At 37.7% G+C, this 20,773-nt stretch overlaps 1 protein-coding gene across 4 annotated transcripts; it reads right to left on the bottom strand.

Moving 5' to 3' along the window:
• Window positions 1-313: 313 nt before the first annotated feature.
• On the bottom strand, window positions 314-7,620 carry LOC131028840 (transcription factor bHLH110). 4 transcript variants are annotated; one of them, XM_057959207.2, is made up of 7 exons: window positions 7,493-7,620; window positions 3,991-4,543; window positions 2,983-3,099; window positions 2,807-2,872; window positions 2,480-2,545; window positions 1,544-1,591; window positions 314-880 (listed from the first exon to the last, which is right to left on the bottom strand). In XM_057959207.2, the coding sequence occupies exons 1-7, from the start codon at window positions 7,594-7,596 to the stop codon at window positions 740-742; spliced, it is 1,095 nt and encodes a 364-aa protein (XP_057815190.1). In that variant the 5' UTR covers window positions 7,597-7,620; the 3' UTR covers window positions 314-739. The 4 variants fall into 4 exon arrangements, with proteins under 4 accessions (XP_057815190.1, XP_057815189.1, XP_057815192.1 ...); XM_057959206.2 differs by having other exon boundaries at window positions 7,109-7,597; XM_057959209.2 differs by lacking the exon at window positions 7,493-7,620 and adding an exon at window positions 6,959-7,096.
• Window positions 7,621-20,773: the final 13,153 nt, after the last annotated feature.

Genomic DNA, 20,773 nt, shown 5'->3' with positions numbered 1-20,773 from the left:
ATTGATATTGTGTATGCAGTTACATTTTAATATAAATTTGAAATAACTAAAGATTTAATCGATTCTCTTACCCACAAAAATACATACATATTAATTTACTGCTTTTAAATATAAATGTTAAATATAGATGTTAGCCGACTGTATTGTTAGTTTACGAATACACAAAGCACACTAAAATGATATAAATTTACAAATGTGATATCTCATAGCATCTCAATTCCTCCTGTTTCTGTAATTGAGGTTTTTGTTTTGTTTAGTAGTTATAGTGAGTTAATTCAAAAGAGAGAATGAGTTCAAAACCAAATACCAAAAAGGGTGCAAATTAACTTTTTATCATATATATAATCAAGTCCAAGCATCAAACGTATGCTTTTTCTCGATCATCAACGTTTTCACATGGAAATAATCATTTTGTCAGTTCAGAGCCCCTTTTGCCCATCTACATAGAAAACATCAATACAAACAAAAAGGAAAAGCATCTTACATTAGGTTTGTTACAAACTATAAACTATATATTTATACATATTATATAATAGGGAATCATATTACTTAGCACCAAAGGATGAGACTTCTTCTTTTGTCCCATTCTTCTGAAATTTTCTTCTTTAGCCACTGAATCTGTGTGTTGGAATTTGGATGGGAAAAGGAAAAGGTTAAAAGCTGTTCCTTTGAAAAAAGCAGGAACAAACTTTAAAATGAGGGGATATATATATTGAGGAACACAAGATGTGGTCAAAAGTTAAAACTTTGAACCGCTTCCTAATCCAGATGTCCAAAAATCTGCACCATTGTTGTTGGCCACATGAAGAGTACACGATACAGGCACAAGGCATAGTCCTCTACTTCTCAGGTCATATTTGGCTTGATCACCTCTTCCATCCTGAAAAAAATTTAGCAAGATGTTTAAGTCTCATTTCATAATGTAAAACTAATTTATGATTGCTAAATTGGTGATATCCATAACCAGACACCCTTGATGAAAGTCTCACTTTATAAGGAAAAACTAATTTATGATTGCTAGACATAACCAGACACCCTTAATGATCTAAAAGACAGTGAAGACCAAAAGGAAAATAAACAACTGAAAAAGCAAACTCCAATGATGTACTGTACAGTGTGCACTTAAATTATAAAATAAATAAGGTTTATTTTGATGGTACAATTCAACTAGTCATCATCACCATCCTCATGACCCCAAGTGGAGACTGACAATTATTGCCAGCTTTTATACAAATTCCTCCTGTGCTTTGATTAATGGAGTTTTGGCAATTCATTCAAAACTCAAACTGAACCAAAGCATGGCATCAGTAGTCACATACTCACATCCACATTTACAGGGGTAACAAGACTGACTTATGGTGCTAGTTTGGTAGGTCATTTGCAAGTATGTGCCTTAATGGAAATTATCTTGTTTTATTGGCTTGTGAAGTTTTGAGGTTGAAAGCAACAGAAATGAAGTTTGTGCAACAACTAGCGTTATTTTACTTGTTTTCTTAGGCTTCAAGTAATTTTACTATAGATATATGCCAAACATTTAACTCACATTTTGGCTGGAGGAGGGTACTCCTTTGAGATAGGGAGTGCTCAATACCTGCACATCAAAGTTGAGACAATTATGTATTAAAAAGAAAAATAAAAAGGTCATGAAATTATTGGGATTTGATGCACAAAATTAATATCACATTAAAAAGAATGAATTGAATCAGAAACGTCTCTGGCAGGCTTATTTTTTAAATTGAATCCGAAGCAATAATTTAACAGAAAACTCGTGAAAACAGAAAACTCTGAAGGTTCACAAAATTTTCTGCACAGTCAATCTCAAAAAACCAAAAAAAAATTTAAAAATGAATTGATTTAATATGGAGACCCCAGTTCAAAACTACACTAGACAACAAATTTTGAATTCTGGGTATGAAGGGGTTCCAATGGAAAAGGCCAGATGCAAGTCCTCGGTTAACTTGAACAAAGAAATAACCCCAATCATAGCATCTTGGCCAGAGCATAATGCTTAAAGGGAACTTACAAATTAAAAAAAAAGCTTTATAATAATTTTAGAAACTTGAAGCATAACTACTAAATATAGTGTTTGTTTTTTGGATTTTGAGCTGTACAGAATAGTTTTAAAGATTTGAACTTGAAGCAGAAGTAAAGGATCTACAGAAAACTTCAATTTGAAATAGAACCAGTTATTATGTATAGCTACTTTTTAATTTTGAAGCAGATGCAATATTATTAATATTTGAAAGTGAACTTACACAGTTAACTTACAGAACCATTGAAACTGAAGCAATAGTTTTAGTTTTTTTTAATTGTAACGTGAGAATTAACTTACCGTTTCTTAAAATTTTGAAAGAAGCAGTAATTTTAGAGATCTATTTATGAATTTGAAGCTACACAAGAAAAATCAGATATTTGTCTTACTTTAAGATTGGAAAATATGAAGATTCAACGGTGCAGGGAGGGTGTAACTAGTTAGTACCTGAACCTGATCCTGCAAAAATTTGATGTATCCCATGGCTTCAAGAAGAACAGAGGCAGTATCGGTCTGCAAGATACTTACAGCAATTATATTTATATCTTCTCACAATGCCAGGCGCAAATGAAAAAACAAAATAATCATGAATATGCATGTAAAACGATTGCTTTTTTCAGCCTACGAAAACAATGGTTTTGGCTCTAGTAGACTAACAGAGTAGAACTTTTGCGTACAATATGTTTTTGATTCAGAAGGGTTTTTCACATTATTTATACACTGCATAAAAATGGTTTAAAATCAAATCGTGCGGAGATTTGAAGAGCAATTTACCTTTCCGAAGGGAGAGACAAGTTGTTGCAGAGCGGTTATGCGTTCACCTAGCTTCTCTTTCCTCACCTGCCAAAATGAGAGACATAATTAAGGGAAGTTTCTCGTTTGTCTCTAAGTTTTCTACTTTTAGTTTTTGTAGATAAGATTTGCCTAGGGTTTGGTATCGATCTGGCGACCTTCATTGGAGCACTCGTTGAAGCCTCTGTTTTAGGCTTCTTGAAAGTGCTATTGCTTAGCCCTGCTTGATCACCGGTTCTTTTTTGTTCTGTTGTGCACTCTCCGCCTTCATCTGCCTGTAGAACAATCAAGTCAATGAAGATTCAAGAATGCGACAAAAGACAGAGAAAAATGACACAGTTTGTAAAGGACGATAAAATATTAGTTCAAAATATCAGATGAGCGAAATCATAGAAAGAAATATTTCCATAAGAATGTATGAATACAATAATTTTCTACAGCAATTGTTTGGCTGCTGTGAAAAACTAATGAATCAAATGCCTAAACCCTAACAAATATTCACAACAAAAGGAAAAAACTTAGCAAGAAATTATGAAAATTTCAAAATACAGCATCAAAGACGTTAAAAATGTGTACAGAAAAAGTGTTTAGATCTTCAGTAAGTGGCTGAATATCAAAACACTAAACAATGACATAATTGATCAAGTGCACTAAACAATGACATAATTGATCAAGTGACTGTCAAAAACCTGCGTTTGAATCTTTCTTTCATGGCGGACACTCGGAGTTAAATTCTTATGAGACATGTTACATGCCAATATGTATAAATGTCTGAGAACCTAAATAGGGTAACCTACCAAATCCACGTGTAAATTGAGGAAACTAACAATGACATAATTGATCAAGTGACTGTCAAAAATCTGCGTTTGAATCTTTCTTTCATGGCGGACACTCGGAGTTAAATTCTTATGAGACATGTTACATGCCAATATGTATAAATGTCTGAGAACCTAAATAGGGTAACCTACCAAATCCACGTGTAAATTGAGGAAACGGATATCCTTACCTAAAAACCCTTAGAAATTTTAGCTGCTTACTGCATACTTTTGCAGTGTATTAACGTGCAAACTGCACAATATATTAGGAAACTGCAAAAACTGTGATGAAAGAAATCCCAAAACCCTAACGAATTCAGGAAAAGAAACGAAAGACTTTCGTGAGCTTACCGCAGATTTTTGGACTGTATTATTGCTTGAAGAAGTAGAAGGAGATGAATCGGAAGGACTGCCATGAGGTTTTTGCTGCTGAACAGTTGGAGTAACAGGCTTAGGGTTTGGATAACCAGCCATTTCTAATTTGTTCATATTATTGTGAAAAGTTAGAATATTTGAGGACTGAAATGTTGTCGGAAGCTTCAAAGGCACTGGATTAGCTGAGAATTCATCCATTGCAATGTCTATAGAACCGGCGCAATCCAGCGTGTTGGAAGGATCCAGAAGCCTGGTAAAAGAGCCGCAGGCAAAAGAATCTGTGTCAGGGAATATAAACTTTCCCTGAACATTTACGCTGGAAAAGGAACTTGCATTTTGCAGTGCATTGCTACTGAGATTCTTTGCTTGCGGCGAGCTTGAAATGAGCTTTTTCAGAGAATTGCTGTTGTTAGTGGCGGGGGAGGTTGTCCAGGTGATTTCGTTGCTCATGGTTGAATTCGCCCAGAGGTCTTTCATTTCGGCTGAGGTTGTGTTGCCCTGTATATTGTAAATAGGCATTCCGGACGACCTGCAGAGAAAACGGTCGATTATTTCACGGATTGCAATAGAACAAAACTGCTGAAAATGATTAAAAGAACAATATTTCGTAAAAAGGTTCCATAAATTTCTCAGCAAACCACGCGATAACGGATAAACTGTAAAGCTTTGAAATGCAGCTACGGTATAGATATTCTCTACATGCAGAGCAAAACTTGCAGTAACTGCTTCATAAATTGCAAAAAATTTAATATGTTGGAAGAAATAAGGTGATTAGTAGCCTATGTTAATAAATGCATGAAATGCTAAGCAAACCAGGCGATGGTTACAAAGCTCGATTGCTCGATAAATTAGGCGTGGCATATTGCAGAGATTTTAAAACCTAGAACAAACTAAATGCAATTAAAGTGTAGGCTACAAAAAGATGATCGGAAAGAAACGCTATATGATTATTTCTGGCTCATTGCAACTTGCATACTATTGCAAGTTTGCAACCGATTCGAACCTGAAACATCCGTTTCAAGCAAACAACACAACGCAAGTTGCAAAGCTTTTGAGTGTACGGAAAAAATCTGCACACTGGAGCACAAAATAAATACTCACAAAAGCACACTAGGTAACAACGTGGAAAGCTCGGGGGCTGAAAAATATCCGTATGCGAGCAAACTCGAACGAAGGACGGGTGAGGTGTTCAGCGAGAAATTTTACTCGAGCTAAAATCTTTTAAGATGAAAACTCCACAAATTACACACCTTTAGGCAGTGGGGATTGCTTACAAATTTAAGAATAAATTGCAGAGTTCTGCTTTTTCACCAAAACTCTTAAGAAACGAAAAAAATAACAGAAATCTCCCAGGGATAAACCGAATTATACTCACACAAAATTACCTTTAAGCGAGAATCAGCAAAGAGCCTAACACAAAGGCAAAATCCAGACAATTTTCAATAATTCATGAATTAAAACTAAATCCACAGGCAGTGGGAAGCTTAGAACCATAGGGAGGGAACAGGAAACTGCTCCACAGTTGCAACTGAACAAAATGTTGATACAGACGTTCCCAAGGGACTTGAACCTGAAACCTGTCAGGTACAACTCTATTAAATTTCAATTCGCTTGTAAGAATTGGCGACTAGACGAATCGATTACCAAACTTAGACGTTATTTATGTGGAAATTATGAAAGCGTAAAACTACAAAAATCAGCCAAAAAACACACAAATTCTCAGAAAATTGAACAACAAATATTTCAATGATTTCAAAACTCAAAACTAGACAAACTCTCTACAAAATCACTCGACAATTGCCATACAGCACGTTCGTGAGACAAATACGAAACATTCGACTTAAAAGGGACTCGAACCTGAAGCCTCCCAAAAGTTCAGGGTCTTGCACTGCATAATCTGCTCAGAGACTTACAGCATTAGGATAATATAAAACTAATACCACAAAGCTTACAACTATCAGCAGTCTGAGCAACAAATATCAACACAGACTGACCAAGCTCAACACATTGCCTCGATACAAACAAGAAGGAAAAGCAATGAACTTCGTTAATAGCCCATTGATGAACGAGGGTAGGATCGTACCAGGTCGAATTTAGTAGAGCGGATACCTTCAAGTCGTTGCCACTAAACGTAAGGAAGCCCTTGTGACAAAATGTATGACCCTCGCTCCTGGATAAGGAGGCCGATAGGACAAAATGAACTCGCAAAATGGCGTACTGAATAGCCCAGAATCCTTGGCACTAACGATAAAGAGATTGATATGGCGGTATTCGGTCCTTGGCACTAAGGATAAAAAGGTCAAAAATTCGGAATAAATACCAGTCAGTCCTTAGAACCAAAAATTTCATCTGAGGGCCGCTAGAAGTGTTTCAGGATGTTAAGGATATTAAAAATGGCTCCTCCTTTCCAGGCAGGTAAACAGCAGAGTTCAGAGCTAAAGAAAATGCTCAGGAGATTCTGTCACCATTTTCCATAAAAGAACCGGGCAAAATAACATTGTATCAGAACAAAAATAGAGTTCAAAAATAGAGTTCGAAGCACAAAAGTGCCTCACGGGGGGAAAACACCATGAATCCAAAAATTAACACGGTATGAGAATGGAACCAAAGCTCGAGGCATAGAATTATGGCGAAATTACAAATAAAAACGTAATATCAGAACATCAGACTCCAGTTCAAGGCACAAAAATGCAGCAAACTAAAGAGCTCATGAGAATCACAACCGGCTGATAAAAAATTGGCTATGAAAAGGAATGAGAAGTGCCATAAATATAACACAATAGCAGAGCTACACTACCATTTGGAACACAAAAATACAACAAAATGACCGAAAATTAAAATCAATAAAGCAAAATTAACATAACATCTGAACCATTCCAAACTTCAGAGCACAAAAGCACGTCTCGGGACCAAACATTTGCAAACAATCCCCACTCCGACTCACCAGAAAACGCCTCACACAAAGCGACTCGAACTCACGACCTCCCACTGAACCCTAAAACAAACTTTTTTATCTAAAAAACACAACCATGCCCACCCAAAAACCCAAATTCTACATCCCAAAGCTCAAAACCACCATGCTCCCACATCTTACGTTCTCAGATGGTGATCCCAGAGCGCCTGGTTATTCATAACAGACACAGCGTTATCCACCAGCTCACTTCCGGGCTCCAAATGCTGCTTACTCCAAAGACCAGCACCGCCAGAAGAACAATCGCCAGCCGTCACCGAAGCAGAACAAGCAGACGTTTTACGTTCCTCCATATGTGCTGCTGCTGCCAAGCTCATCCCGCCATTATTCCGCATATTCTCTCACCCAACCAAAAGCAAACAAAACCCACCCAAACGAAAAAAAAACAACACGCGTACAGTTTTCTATCCTCTTCGCCTGTAATGTTAAAATCAAAGCAAGCTGCAGCAGCAGACTATGAAAAAACACGTTTTAGATATAGCTTTAGATGTCAAAAAGAATCCCCACTGTTCATGACTGAGACAGATGAAAGCTTCCAGCTGTGATACAACCCAAACCCCGGTCGTTTTAAAGAGAGCAGAGAATTTTTCTTCTTTTCCTTTAATTTCCATCGCTTCATCTTTCTTGTTTTGTAGCGCCAAAATAAATAGATAAAAACAAACATACATATATACTTGCGCTCTCGCTTTATTTTTTTATTTCATTTCTTCAGCGTTTGGTAAAAATGTTTAAGTACTCTTTTGCTTTTTCCGCCACCGACCTTTTTTTTCCGCTCAAAAGTTAGCGGTTGTTGGAAATTTGGCTCTTATATATTTTGGCGGAAAGCTTTTAGAGGCTTTCAGGCCTCAAAATATTCCATGGAGTTAATAAGGTTTGTTTGTTACATAATGTTAATTTTTTCATTTCATTTCGTTTTCGCTTACAACACCCGTGTTGTTATCGTTGGGTTGACGCGTTGCATGCGGTGCATGGAATATGGACGAGGAAGGCAACGTCGTCTGGACGGGCAGCCAGCACCGACAGCTGATGGTGACGGCGGGCAGCGAGTTCTTCACGGCTCTTTGCCTGCCCGACCGGACAGCCTGTGACGCTGACTTTATCGGCAATTACGTAGCAAAGTCTCCCAAACATTAAATTGCTTTTGGAGTGGGTAAACTTAGCGTTCAAATGTGTAGTAGCACGTGGGCCCCGCAACTGGACCAGCCGTCCGGCCAACGGCACCCTACGCCGACGGCGCTGTTTTCGGCGATAGAATTTGACGCTCCTGGGGCCGTTTTTTCCCCATTGTGGCTGTAATTTTAGAGTTTTTTGTTTTTATTGTTCTTTCTTCTTTTTGGGGGAAGGTGGGGTCTTAAGGAGAGAAATTTGTATAATAATCTATATTACCTAAACATCTTTTATTGAAGCAAAATTAGAGAAAAAAATATAGTAATTAAATTTTTACAAGTAGAGACAACAAAAACAAGAGAAACATAGGGTGAAAGTTCTATGAGAAAACATGGGCAATTATTCTACCAAGTACAATAAACACCTTGAAAATACCATATAATTAGAGGTAGAGAATTAGGATTCAATAGGGAGTGGATTTGAAGTAATTAGAGAAATTTTATCCCAATATAAATTATATTTTTCGGGGGGCGGGGGACAACAACAAACAAGAGAAACATAGTCTAAGGTTAAATTTCAATGAAGAAATCATGGGCAATTATTCTATCAAGCACAATAAATGCCTTGAAAACACCATATAATTAGAGCTAGAGAACTAGGATTCAATAGGAAGTGGACTTGAAGTAACTAGAAAAATTTCATCCCAAAACAAATCATTTTTCAGGGGGCGGGGGGAAGAACAACAAAAAAGATAAACATAGTCTAGGGTTAAATTTCAATGAAGAAAACATGGACAATTATTCTATCAAGCATAATAAACACCTTGAAAACAACATATAATTAGAGGTAGTGAACTAGGCTTCAACAAGGAGTCGATTTGAAGTAACTAGAGAAACTTCATTCTAAAACAAATTACATTTTTCGATGGAGAGACAACAACAAACAAGAGAAACATAGTTTAAGGTTAAATTTCAATGAAGAAAACATGGACGATTATTCTATCAAGAACAATAAACGCCTTGAAAACACCATATAATTGGAGGTACAATGAACTAGGCTTCAACAAGGAGTCGATTTGAAGTAACTAAAGAAACTTCATCCCAAAATAAATTACATTTTTCAAGGGGGGGACAACAACAAACAAGATAAACATAGTCTAGGGTTAAATTTCAATGAAGAAAACATGGACAATTATTCTATCAAGCGTGATAAACACCTTCAAAAAACCATATAATTAGAGGTATAGAACTAGGATTCAATGGGGAGTGGATTTGAAGTAACTAGAGAAACTTCATCCCAAAATAAATTACATTTTCCAAGGGGGAGACAATAACAAACAAGAGAAACATAGTCTAGGATTAAATTTCAATGAAGAAAGCATGGACAATTATTCTATCAAGCACAGTAAACACCTTGAAAATACCATATAATTAGAGGCATAGAATTGGGACAACCAATATATTTACAACCCTATATCAAACTTGTTAATGTAGTCATTAGACTGGCATGACAATAAGTAAATGAGCTTGGAAGGAAGAATTTGTATCGTAGAGGCAAAGGAGTGGTTGGAGGACAACAAGATATAAGAGATCATAGAGACTAGCTAGAAAGTAATCCAATGAAACAAGTTGCTAAAGGATCAATTAGAAAAAATCTAAAGCACCATGGAAACATGTTAATAAGAGTTTTTTTATCATAAAGGGTGATATAAATCAAGTCATAAGGGAAAATATTTCTAGCAAACAAACTTCAATAGGCATGGCATATCCACCAAGTAAATTTAAAATTATGGTAAAAAGAGGAAGGGATATGAATATAAGAGTTAACATTAAAAAATATAGAAGAATAAAACAAATTATTAAGAAATAAAAGATTTCTTAAAGGCACGCAATTTATGGAGACAAAGATTTAACCTTGATATAGCTAGAAGAAGAAGGAAGGAATGGGAGAAAGTAGTAACAACAACAAATGCGAGAAGGAATGGTTGTCATGGCGGAGCGAAAAGGAGCAGGAATCCCAAATTTCAAATTGGGAAATGGTGGATTTCCTGGAGATTGCAGTTTTTCTAGGACCAAAACTGGCAAACAGGCAGGAGGTCAAGCATCTCAAGGGTCAAAAGAGGACAAGGAAAAAGCAAAACCAGGAGAGGATAAAGATTCGAAACCCTGGGACCCACACGACAGAGGTAAAGGTAAAAAATGGTCTTTTCTCTTTGGAGTGAAGTCGCTAGCTAAATCTGGGCTTCCGGAAGTTACAAATATCTCAGACCCAGCCTCTGGACTAGTTGTTATCTCTGTTCCAGACAAAGTGGTTGACATGACTGTAGCCGGCCTATCCATGACATTAGTGGGACAATTCTCCGGTTTCAGGCCTAACATCGACGATGTTAGGAATTTCATAAGGAGAAAATGGCTCATAAAAGGTCAAGTGGATGTGGCAGCGCTGCCTAAAGGGTTTTTTACCTTCGCTTTTAACTCTAAAGAAGACATGAATGAAGCTCTCTGCGAAGGCCCCTGGATGTTTGGTAAGTCATCTCTGGCTCTTCAGAAATGGGCCTCAAACCTTACCCTTGACGAGTCCTTCTTTGTTTCTGCGCCAGTATGGACGCGTCTCCCGGGTCTCCCGCTGGAATACTGGAATGAGGAAGTTTTCAAGGGTATTGCGAAATCCTTTGGAGAACTCCTAACGATTGACCCGATGATGGCGGCTAAATCAAGGTTAGTCTTTGCTCGTATCTGCATAAATGTTAATCAAATCACGAATATGCCTCAATCCATAGAAATAATATCTAAACTTGGAAAATGGTCACAAGCTATTGAATACGAATCTCTTCCGTTTGCATGTTTCCACTGCAAAAAATCGGGGCATTGGGCAAAATCATGTCCGCTCAAGAAAAGCAAGGAAAGCAAGACCGATAGCAACATCAAGAACAAAAAGATCTGGCAAATGGTAAATATAAAAGGAAACCCACCAACTGAGTGTAATCAAAATAAGGATGTAACGGATTTAGCAAATGAAGTCAGGAGGATTGGGAATAGCAGTAATGATAAACAAGACTGTGTCTGCTCTAACAACCAACCAGAGAGCTCTAAAGAAGTAGAGCAAGGTATTGAGTCGAACAATAAAAATAACCCAGAGGACCAGGAGGTTGGATCTGTCAGTCAGGAGAAGGAAGAAACTATCCTAGACCAGGAGGCTGGATCTGTTAGTTAGGAGAAGGAAGAAACCATTCTAGCCACATCATTCTCAAAATCGGTCGAGGAAGACTTTAATGAAGCTCAAGACCCTACTGACATTGAGCCCTTACTGCTTTTAACTAATGGAAGCCCAAAGCCACTTCTATGTAAAACCCCTCCTCAAAGTGTGGATATGCTGGATGGGAATCTTCGGATTCCTGGTTCGAGAGAAGGAAAAACAAACAAGGAGAAACTCAATGGAGGAATCTCAACTAGAAGCAAGATCAAGAAAAAGGCAGATGTTGGAAGTCAGAACAAAAAGAAGGGAAGGCCATCCCTAAAACATCAAAAGGAACAGGAAAGTTGGAAGAACCGTGCTGATGGAACACAATGTTCCATTGAGTCAGCCCTTTCCCCAGTTAAAGTATGAAGATAATATCCTGGAATATCAGAGGGTTGAACGCCCCTCATAAGCAGGATGTGTTGCGAAACATCATAAGAGATCACAAACCGGATGTGGTCCTGGTACAGGAAACCAAGATGTTTAAGGAAAAAGTTGAAAAGATTAGAATTTTCAAGGAAAATGGGGTCATAGGATCTAACTCGGAGGGAGCTTCTGGAGGAACTGTGATTTTTTGGAACCAAAAACCTATAATAGGTAAGGAAATCATCTCTGCTTTTAATAGGAACTTTGTTCAGCTTGAGCATATTAAGGACAACTTTGTTTGGGTGTTATCTAATGTCTACGCGCCCAACACCAAAACCAGGAGAGTTAAATACTGGAACAGCCTGGTAGCCGACAGACTCAAGTTTGCTGATCAAAGCTGGATTATTATGGGAGATTTCAATACTCCGCTCAAAGAGGAAGAGAAGATGGGAGGTATCCCTTTATGACTTGATGGGAAACAAGACCTTATGGATTTCATAAATGATCAAGCTCTCATTGATGTGGATCTCCAGGGTATCAATTACACTTGGACCAATAGAAGAACCGGAGCTGATCTGATTCAAGTTAAGCTTGATAGATCTTCAATTTCTCCTGACCGGTTTTCTAAGTATAGCTGCTCCCTTGCTTCTATCATCAAAATTGGGTCTGACCATTACCCCATCTCCTTTACTGCCAACTCTTTTTCGGCCAAGAGAAACTTCCTTTTCAGATTTGAAAAAGCTTGGCTTTCCCATCCTTCTCTAGAAGCTCGTATTGCTAAATGGTGGAATTATGAAGTGGAGGGTGCGACTCTTTTTAGAATTGCCAAAAAGCTCAATATCCTAAAAGCTAAAATTAAAATCTAGAACAAAGAGATTTTTGGTGATATATTCAAAAGAAAAATTCAAGTCAAAGCTAAAATAAAGGAGGTTCAGGATAGGATCCAAGAGGTTGGGTTGTCTGAAGATCTTAGGATGGCCGAAAACGATCTTTTATCCAAATACCACACCATCATTTCCAATGAAGAGACATTCTGGAGACAAAGATCCAGAGCCTTGTTCCTGAAGGAAGGAGATAAAAACACCCAGTTCTTTCACTTAACTGCTCTCAAGCATAGGGCAGCCAATAGAATAGCCAGTTTATCCTGCAACAAAGGCATCCTAACTGAGGATAGCGATATCAGAAAGGAAGCTCTCGAGCATTTCAGCACCCTGCTGGGAGATGTGGATAATCTGGATTTCAGCAATCAAAACACCCTCTTGCAAGCTATTCCTTCAATCCTGACAAAAGCTGATAACAACTTTTTATCCCGTATTCCCTCTAATCTAGAAATCAAAAAGGCGGTGTTCTCTTTTCAGGGAGATAAATCCCCTGGTCTGGACGACTTCCCAATGTTCTTCTTCCAAAAATTTTGGCACATAGTGGAGGCTGACATCTGCAATGGTGTCAAAGAATTCTTTGGCTCTAGAAGATTCCTTAAGGAACTGAATGCCACCTTCATTGTCCTTATCCCAAAGATCCCCAGAGTTGATTCTCTCAACAAGTTTAGACCTATTAGCTTGTGTAACTCTATTTACAAGATTTTATCCAAGGTTCTGACTTCTAGGTTGTTGGAAATTCTTCCTAGGATTATCTCTGTCCAGCAGAATGGCATTGTCCCTGGAAGACAGATTTTGGACTCTATCATATTCGTTCATGAAAATATCCACTCCCTAAAAGTGGCGAATAACCATGGCTTCTTCCTAAAGTTAGACATGGCTAAAGCTTTTAATAGAGTAAACTGGCAGTTTCTCCTTAGGATCATGAAAGCGTTTGGTTTTGGTGACAAAGTTATTCAGCTCTGTTCTCAACTCATGGAAACTTCCTCCTCTGTTGTTATAGTCAATGGTTCCCCGTCCAGTTTCTTCAAAAGCTCCAGAGGTCTTAGACAGGGGGACCCCATATCCCCTATCCTATTCACTATTCTAGCTGAATGCCTGGGCAGATTTATTCTTTAAAATGTGGAAGATGGTAATCTTAAGGGTTTGAAACCTTCTTCCTCCAATGTAGTTTGTTCTCATGAACAATTTGTTGATGACTCTATTACCATGGGGGAAGCCACCATTCTGGAAGCTAAGAACATGAAGAATATTCTAAACACTTATGAATCTGCCTCTGGCCAAAAAATCAACTGGGATAAAAGTTCTTTGTTCTTCATCAATACCCCGGTCCAAAGGCAACTAAGGATTGGAAGGATTCTTGGCTGCAATATATCTGAGCTCCCCTCTACTTATTTGGGGCTTCCTCTATGTCTCAAGCCTGAGGATTCTTTCTGGAATAAGCTGATAGACAGACTTAACTTGAAACTTGCTAGTTGGAAAGGGGTTGTCCTTAGTCAAGCGGGCAAAATTACTCTGCTCAAAGCCACTCTTCAAAATCTTCTTGTTTATGCTCTTAGCCTGTTCAAAATTCCCTCAAAGTTTGCGGAAGCCATTGAAAGAATCCAAAAAAAGTTCCTTTGGTCGGGGGTGGAAGTCAAAAATAGAATTCCGCTTATTGCCTGGAATAAAATTTGTTCCCCTAAGGTCTTAGGTGGGTTGGGCTTAAGGAACATTGGTTCTATGAATAAAGCTTTATTACCCAAACAAATATGGAGACTGAAAGGGGAGGAAAGAGAATGGAACTCAATTTGGAAAAACAAATATCTCTATATGCAACCCTCTGAGGAAGAATTCCTTGATAATTCTTTCATTGTTGAAGGATCAGCTATATGGAATGTTGTTTGATCTGCTAAAAGCTAGGCTGCTGCTGGTAGAACCTAGAACCTTGGGGACAAGAGGAGAATAAGATTTTGGGAAGATAGATGGATTCTAGATAAACCTCTGGAGGAAATCCCAATCCTTAAAGATTGGAAAGACTGGTTCAAAAGAAGGTTTGGTGAGTTGGTTAGAGATTACTAGAGAAATGGGAACTAAATTGATTTTAGCCAGCAGTGCTCGGGGCTCAAGTTCCTTCAGATAGCTCTCTCTGCTAAAATCCCTAGAGACAACAAAGATGACAGATTGATATGGAGGGAAACCCTGGATGGGAAATATTCTGTTTCCTCAGCTGTGGCAATTCATAATGATCCAGTGGAAGAAATTCCCATATGGGCTAAAGTTTGGAACAAGAATTTAGTTCCAACGGTTAATATCTTCTTTTGGATTTTCATCCAAAATAAGGTTTTAACCCTGGACAACCTTCATAAAAGAGGTTTTATTTTTCCTAATAGGTGTTCTCTTTGTTGCAGGGAAGAAGAGACGGCTTGCCATATTCTCCATCAATGCACTTTTGATCAGGACATCTGGAAAATCATCTTGAGCAGGTGGAACCTGAGCTGGGTTTTCCCGAACTCCCTTGGGGATTCCTGGCAGCAATGGCAATGCCTTAATTCTAATCCTAAAATTGTGGAGACTTGGAGAATCACTCTGCCGGTTATTATTTGGAATATCTGGAAAGAGCGTAACAATAGGATTTTTAGGGATAGAAGGGTTATTCCTGAAGTGGTGGCAGATAAAATTTTTAGGAGTATTTTTGAATGCCTCTATGACACTAATCATGGACCTGTTGCTAAAGATGACTTCAAAGACAGGTGGAGCCTCTCTACCACTACTACTAGCAAGGAAAATGAAAGAGAAGGTCTCATCTGGTGTTTTCCTCCTCGGGGGTGGATTAAGGCTAACTTTGATGGGGCCTCTAAAGGGAATCCGGGTAAAGCTGGATATGGGGGCATTGTCAGGAATTTTGCTGGAAGTTGTTTAAAGGCGGTGGCTGATCCCCTGGGAAATCAAACTAGCCACTTTGCCGAAGCCTCTGCCACCCTGAACACCTTAATTTTAGCCAAAAATCTTAATTATGATAAATTATGGCTTGAGGGAGATTCACTTAATATTATTATGTGTTTAAAGGGGGAGTCGGAGCCTTCTTGGTCAATTGAAAATATCATCATGAAATCCAGGGAGATCATTGCAAGTTTTAAAGATAATTATTCAACATGCCTTCAGAGAGCAAAATAGTGTTGCAGATTGTTTAGCGAATATAGGAGTTAACTCTGACTCCCAATCAATTTGGCACGAGGAGGATCTCAATTTAAACATTAAAGAGTCCCTTAGAAGGATCGTTATATGGGGAGAGAAGGAAAATTTAATCATGACAGGTAAAAAGAATTATTTATGCCTTGTTGGAAAGGTCATCATTACTTGGCAAAGCATCATATCTCCAAAAATCTTTAATTATTTGCTGCACGCTTTGTGGGTAACCCGCTTCAAAATCTCAAGCAACTTTGGGAAAGAAGGAATTAGTTTGCAGAGAAACATAGCAAATACCCTGAATCCGAAGATGGGAGGTGACCTGAGGAGGGAGGAACTAGATAATACGTCGACTTGGAGAGCGATGCCAAAAGTCTAGGCGAAACTAGAAAAGGGTTCTCTCACCAGCTTCATGGAGAAGCTCGTGGACTATGACAAAGGTAGGGTCAACCTCGTCATTTCCAAGATTTCTGAAAACTGGTTAAATGTCTCTTTTAAAATCTATGGAGTCAAGTTTAAGCTAGACGCTGGGCTCATATCTACTATAACTGGAATGCCCCACACTGAGCTTAATTTCTTTCGAGACCTCAAAGTCTCCAACAACGCGGTCAATCTGTTCCCACGGAAAGAGAAAGAAAGGGTTAAAATCGGCAAAGCTACTGGGGGCTACTATGAAGTTGCAAACCTCAAGAAACTGTGGGGTTGGGTTCTGAATGTAATTATGGAATACATCACGGTTGAAGGTCGTTTCTCCATGGCCCACACCTACCATTTCATTCTCTTGAACCATTTCAGACATGACAAAAAGGTATCCCTGCCCTACTACCTGTTTAGGTCACTCTCCAGGTCCCTTAATAAACATAGGAATAACCCTTCCAGCCCGATTCTCCACTGCGGGCTTTTGTTGCTCATCTATGAGCATTGCAAAAACCTCACCCTGCTGGAAAATAAGAGGATTTCAGCCTCTCCAGGTAAGAGAAAGATGGAAGAAGGAGACTCCAGCAAGGAGAAGGCGTCCTCTAGCAAAAAAAGGAAAAGTGCCTCTAGGTTGGAAACAGAGGAAATTGAAAAGGAAAGCAGCGATATGGAGACGAATGACTCCATCGATGAAGACAACTGGAAAGATGAGGAGCTGGGTAATGAGGAAGAAAGTGGTGGTAACGAGTCTGGTCATGAAAGCTCTATCCTCAGTGATTGCCCTGGTAAGGACAACAACCATCGGATGGAAGAAGTGGATTTCAAGGATAATGAGGAGACAGATGTGAATTCCGAGAGGGGAACAAACAAAGATTCTATGAAGGACTTGACTAAGGATAGGGTTAGCGAGGATAAGGAAAATGCAGGTAAAGGGCTAATCTTGGATAACCTCAAGAACCTCTCTGAGGTGAGAATGGATTACGACAGATGGATCTATGAGCACCTGAAGAACTTGGATAAAAAGGGGAAAAACATGGATGAGAAGAGGGAGGATGAAAACAGAGAGCACCTAAACTGGAAGCAGAATATGGAGGATAAGGTTAAATCATTGGAAGATGGGAAGGAAGCGATGAAAAATCTTATGGGTGTTATCCCGAGTTTCCTTTCTGCTGTCATTAAAAACCTAGAGGATATCGCTAAGGTCTTTGATCAAACCTGCTCTCCAAAACCGGTTGTGGATCTTGACTTGGATGAAGAGACCATCCAGACTGGTAGTGGTGATGCTACTTCGGTGGGTGGCATTGTGAAGAGGACTAGGGCCAGTGTCAAGAAAGTTGTGGCTGCTCCTGCAAAGAATCTCCCTAATCTTAGGGATAACATCAAAAAACTACACGAAATCAGCAACATTCTAGCAAAAGCTCTGGAAAAAATCAACTAGTATCTTCTGGACTCTAGATGCCTTGTTGGCTTTGTGGGGCTTTTTCTGGTTTTCTTTGGTTTTCTACTGGTTTTTCGTAGGCCTGTTCTCTTTTGTTTCTTTTCGGTTTATTGTTTAAGTTCTACTTGTAAAGGGTTTTGGGGCCCCTTCAAAACCTGCTTTCACCTTAATCAAAAACAAATGCGAGAAAAGAGGTATGGATATTCGATAATAAATCAGAATTTGATGAAAATGTCACTTTAAATAGGAAGGCAATCCTCTAAGTTCACCTTACAAGGTAAGCTAGAATTGTAAGAGTTATCCTTGGAGGACAAGTCCTAAATGGACGCGTCTATTCTGGCTCCAAAAAGACAATACAAATTGACTAACACGCGTGTTAGTCGCGCATTTTACACCGTCGATTTCGTAATTAACGGTTGTGATTGATTAACCTGTCACTAACACACTGTACGAAAGGTCTGTTTTGGAGCCAGAATAGCTTCAATCGTCCTAAATTGGGGCCCATATAAGAGGGGAAAGAATCATTATTCACATAAAAATTAAATAAGGGTTTCAAAGCTTCAAATTTTGATGAATATGAGAAGATTTTTGTTAAGAATGAAGTAACAAAAATTAGTAAAGGTCATGGAGAAGTGACAATTCTAGTAAGAAAATAATGGAGAAGAAACAAAACAAGTGAAAAAGGTAGATGATGCTTAAAGAAGATTTGGCAAATAGAATATGCTATCTTTGCACTTTGGGGTTAGTGGAAACAAAATAGCACTATATCAAATGTCTAGATTACAAAGATGTTTAGATCAAATACACCAATACCTTTAAAGTTAAATCCTTGACTACCGTATTTAAAGAGGGGAGATTATCAAAATCATTTTTTAACAAATGGTCCAAGATTAAAAAGGCTTTGGGAAAAATATTTTGAAGAGTGTTTGTACAAACTTTGTTACTATTGTTTAGTCTCATAGACTACTTGGTCTGGTGAATATTATTAGAAGCGTTCATTCCTTCATTGTCATTATTATTATTTATTTATTTATTTTTCTTAGACTAAGGGTTGGGAGAGTGGGAAATTGGATGAACACTAAGAAGATACCACAGTTTAAATTTGGTGGATAGTTTGTGGACATGAGTCAAGGTGGGATTAGCGAGCAGGGTAAGTGGAAGATAATGGAGTCACATTGAAGGAGGATATGTGTCATATGTGTGATGACTTTATTTCTTTATTATTGTTGTTTGTTTCAAACTATGTAACAAATATTGTTTAATAAAAAATAGTTCAATTGAAATGAAAACATTTAATAACATCCATAAGACCAAGAAATCTATGAAAACTAGCCAACTCAATAGTGCATTGACTAGCCAATATTAGTATAGATTTTTTTAATGGAGGTTAGCTTAAACCCTACAACTTGGCCTAGTATAGCAGAGCTTTTGTTGGTAGACTAAGGCATGCATCTTTAGATACATGCTTAAAATAGATTTTAATTATCATATTCATCTTAAATCAAAAATTGAAATTAATATTTTAATCTAAATGAGTATTTATTGGTATGATGTGTGTAAGAATTTATAAGAGCATGTATTGAATGCATGAAGTTTTCACAGTCCATATTGAAAAGTTTGTAATTCTTTTGGATTTGACTATGTAAGTTTTTATGTTGCCAACGTTTCAGATCAAACACCATGATCCATCATCAGGGCAAAAGAGCATGTATGCCAAGTACCATGTGTAAGGGCAAATTATGACATTATAAGATACATAAGAGGATTTGATGGTGCATTTAAGAGCATGGACGAAGAAAGTTACAAAGTGAACTAGGAATCTTGACCCATTTATAGTGCATGTTATGACATGTCATAAAGCATCTTTGAATGGAGATAGAATCCAAAATGGGGTCTAGCTTGTGAGAATTCTTATCATGTATATTGGGACCTTGTTTGGGCTCATGGTTTTCCTTTTGGTGGTTTTTTGGCCTCCTTCAATCTACATATTGAGGAGCTAATATGAATGCACTATGAAATTTGTATTACAAGATTATGCTATTAGTCTTCTTCCAAAGGAGAGGAGTGTTAAGGCTCAAAGCTTGATATTGTACTGTGAATGTATTTTTTATTCGAATACATTGCTTTGATGCTTCAGAGGTTGCATTTTTCCTAAGAGTTTTTTCTTAGCATATATTTGTGTCTTTTCTCTTTTGTATATACTTCTACTATTCTCTCTTTCTTACATTCTAAATATTGTCTTACATAGTAGACATGCATTTTTCTCAATCCATGAAGATGAGTGAGCGCTTTTGAATTTAACCATGAGTTTCTTTGTATCAACATTTCACATGACACCAAGTGAACCATCAATAGGATGTTGATTTACGTGTCATTATGCTAATATTTTTTTGGTAGATATTATATCTTGCATTTCTCTCCTCATAGGTTTAATGGAAGAAATGCTTCTGGCATGTTCCCACTTTATGGGCATAGTTTGTTTTTTCTTGTATTAGAATTTTGTATGTAATTCTCTTAGTATTTGTAGAGTAGGCTTGGTATATTTTCTTACAAGATCAAAGGCTTTGGATCTTCTTCTTTGTAGATTATGTTTTGTCTTTGAGAATGATATTTGTGATACTTGGGTTAGATGGTGTTAAAAAACCACAGTATGAAAGAATCAAGCTTCCATGATATAAGATTTACAAATTAGATGAACAAATTTGATTTATAAAGAATTAGTATGAATGGATCTCAAAAATTGTTTGAGAGAGGAGACATGAGTTTCCATGATATAAGATTTACAAATTAGATGAACAAATTTGATTTATAAAGAATTAGTATGAATGGATCTCAAAATTTGTGATTGTAGCTATTCTAGCTTCAAAAAGGTCAAAACACACATCGTGATATTGACAACTGAAAAAATCAGTCATAAATCGCAAAACCAACAGTCAACAACGTGCATATAGCCTTCGTGTTATATAAAAATCGTGATTTTTTAGAACCAGAATAGCTCCGTCCAAAAATTGTTTAAGAGAGAAGACATGTTCCTCTTGACAGCCCAATACAAATTTTCAACCTTCTACAAAATTTGTCCTATAATCCAAGGCTAATTTTAAAAAATTGACATTGGGTGGCCCACACGTACTGTATACGTGGCAATGGAGTGCCAATTCAGTCGCACGTGCGGTAAGC

This window comes from Cryptomeria japonica, chromosome 5, assembly GCF_030272615.1.
Source record: "Cryptomeria japonica chromosome 5, Sugi_1.0, whole genome shotgun sequence".
In the NCBI taxonomy this organism is placed as follows: Eukaryota; Viridiplantae; Streptophyta; class Pinopsida; order Cupressales; family Cupressaceae; genus Cryptomeria; species Cryptomeria japonica.
This window is presented reverse-complemented; position numbering and strand designations above follow the sequence as displayed.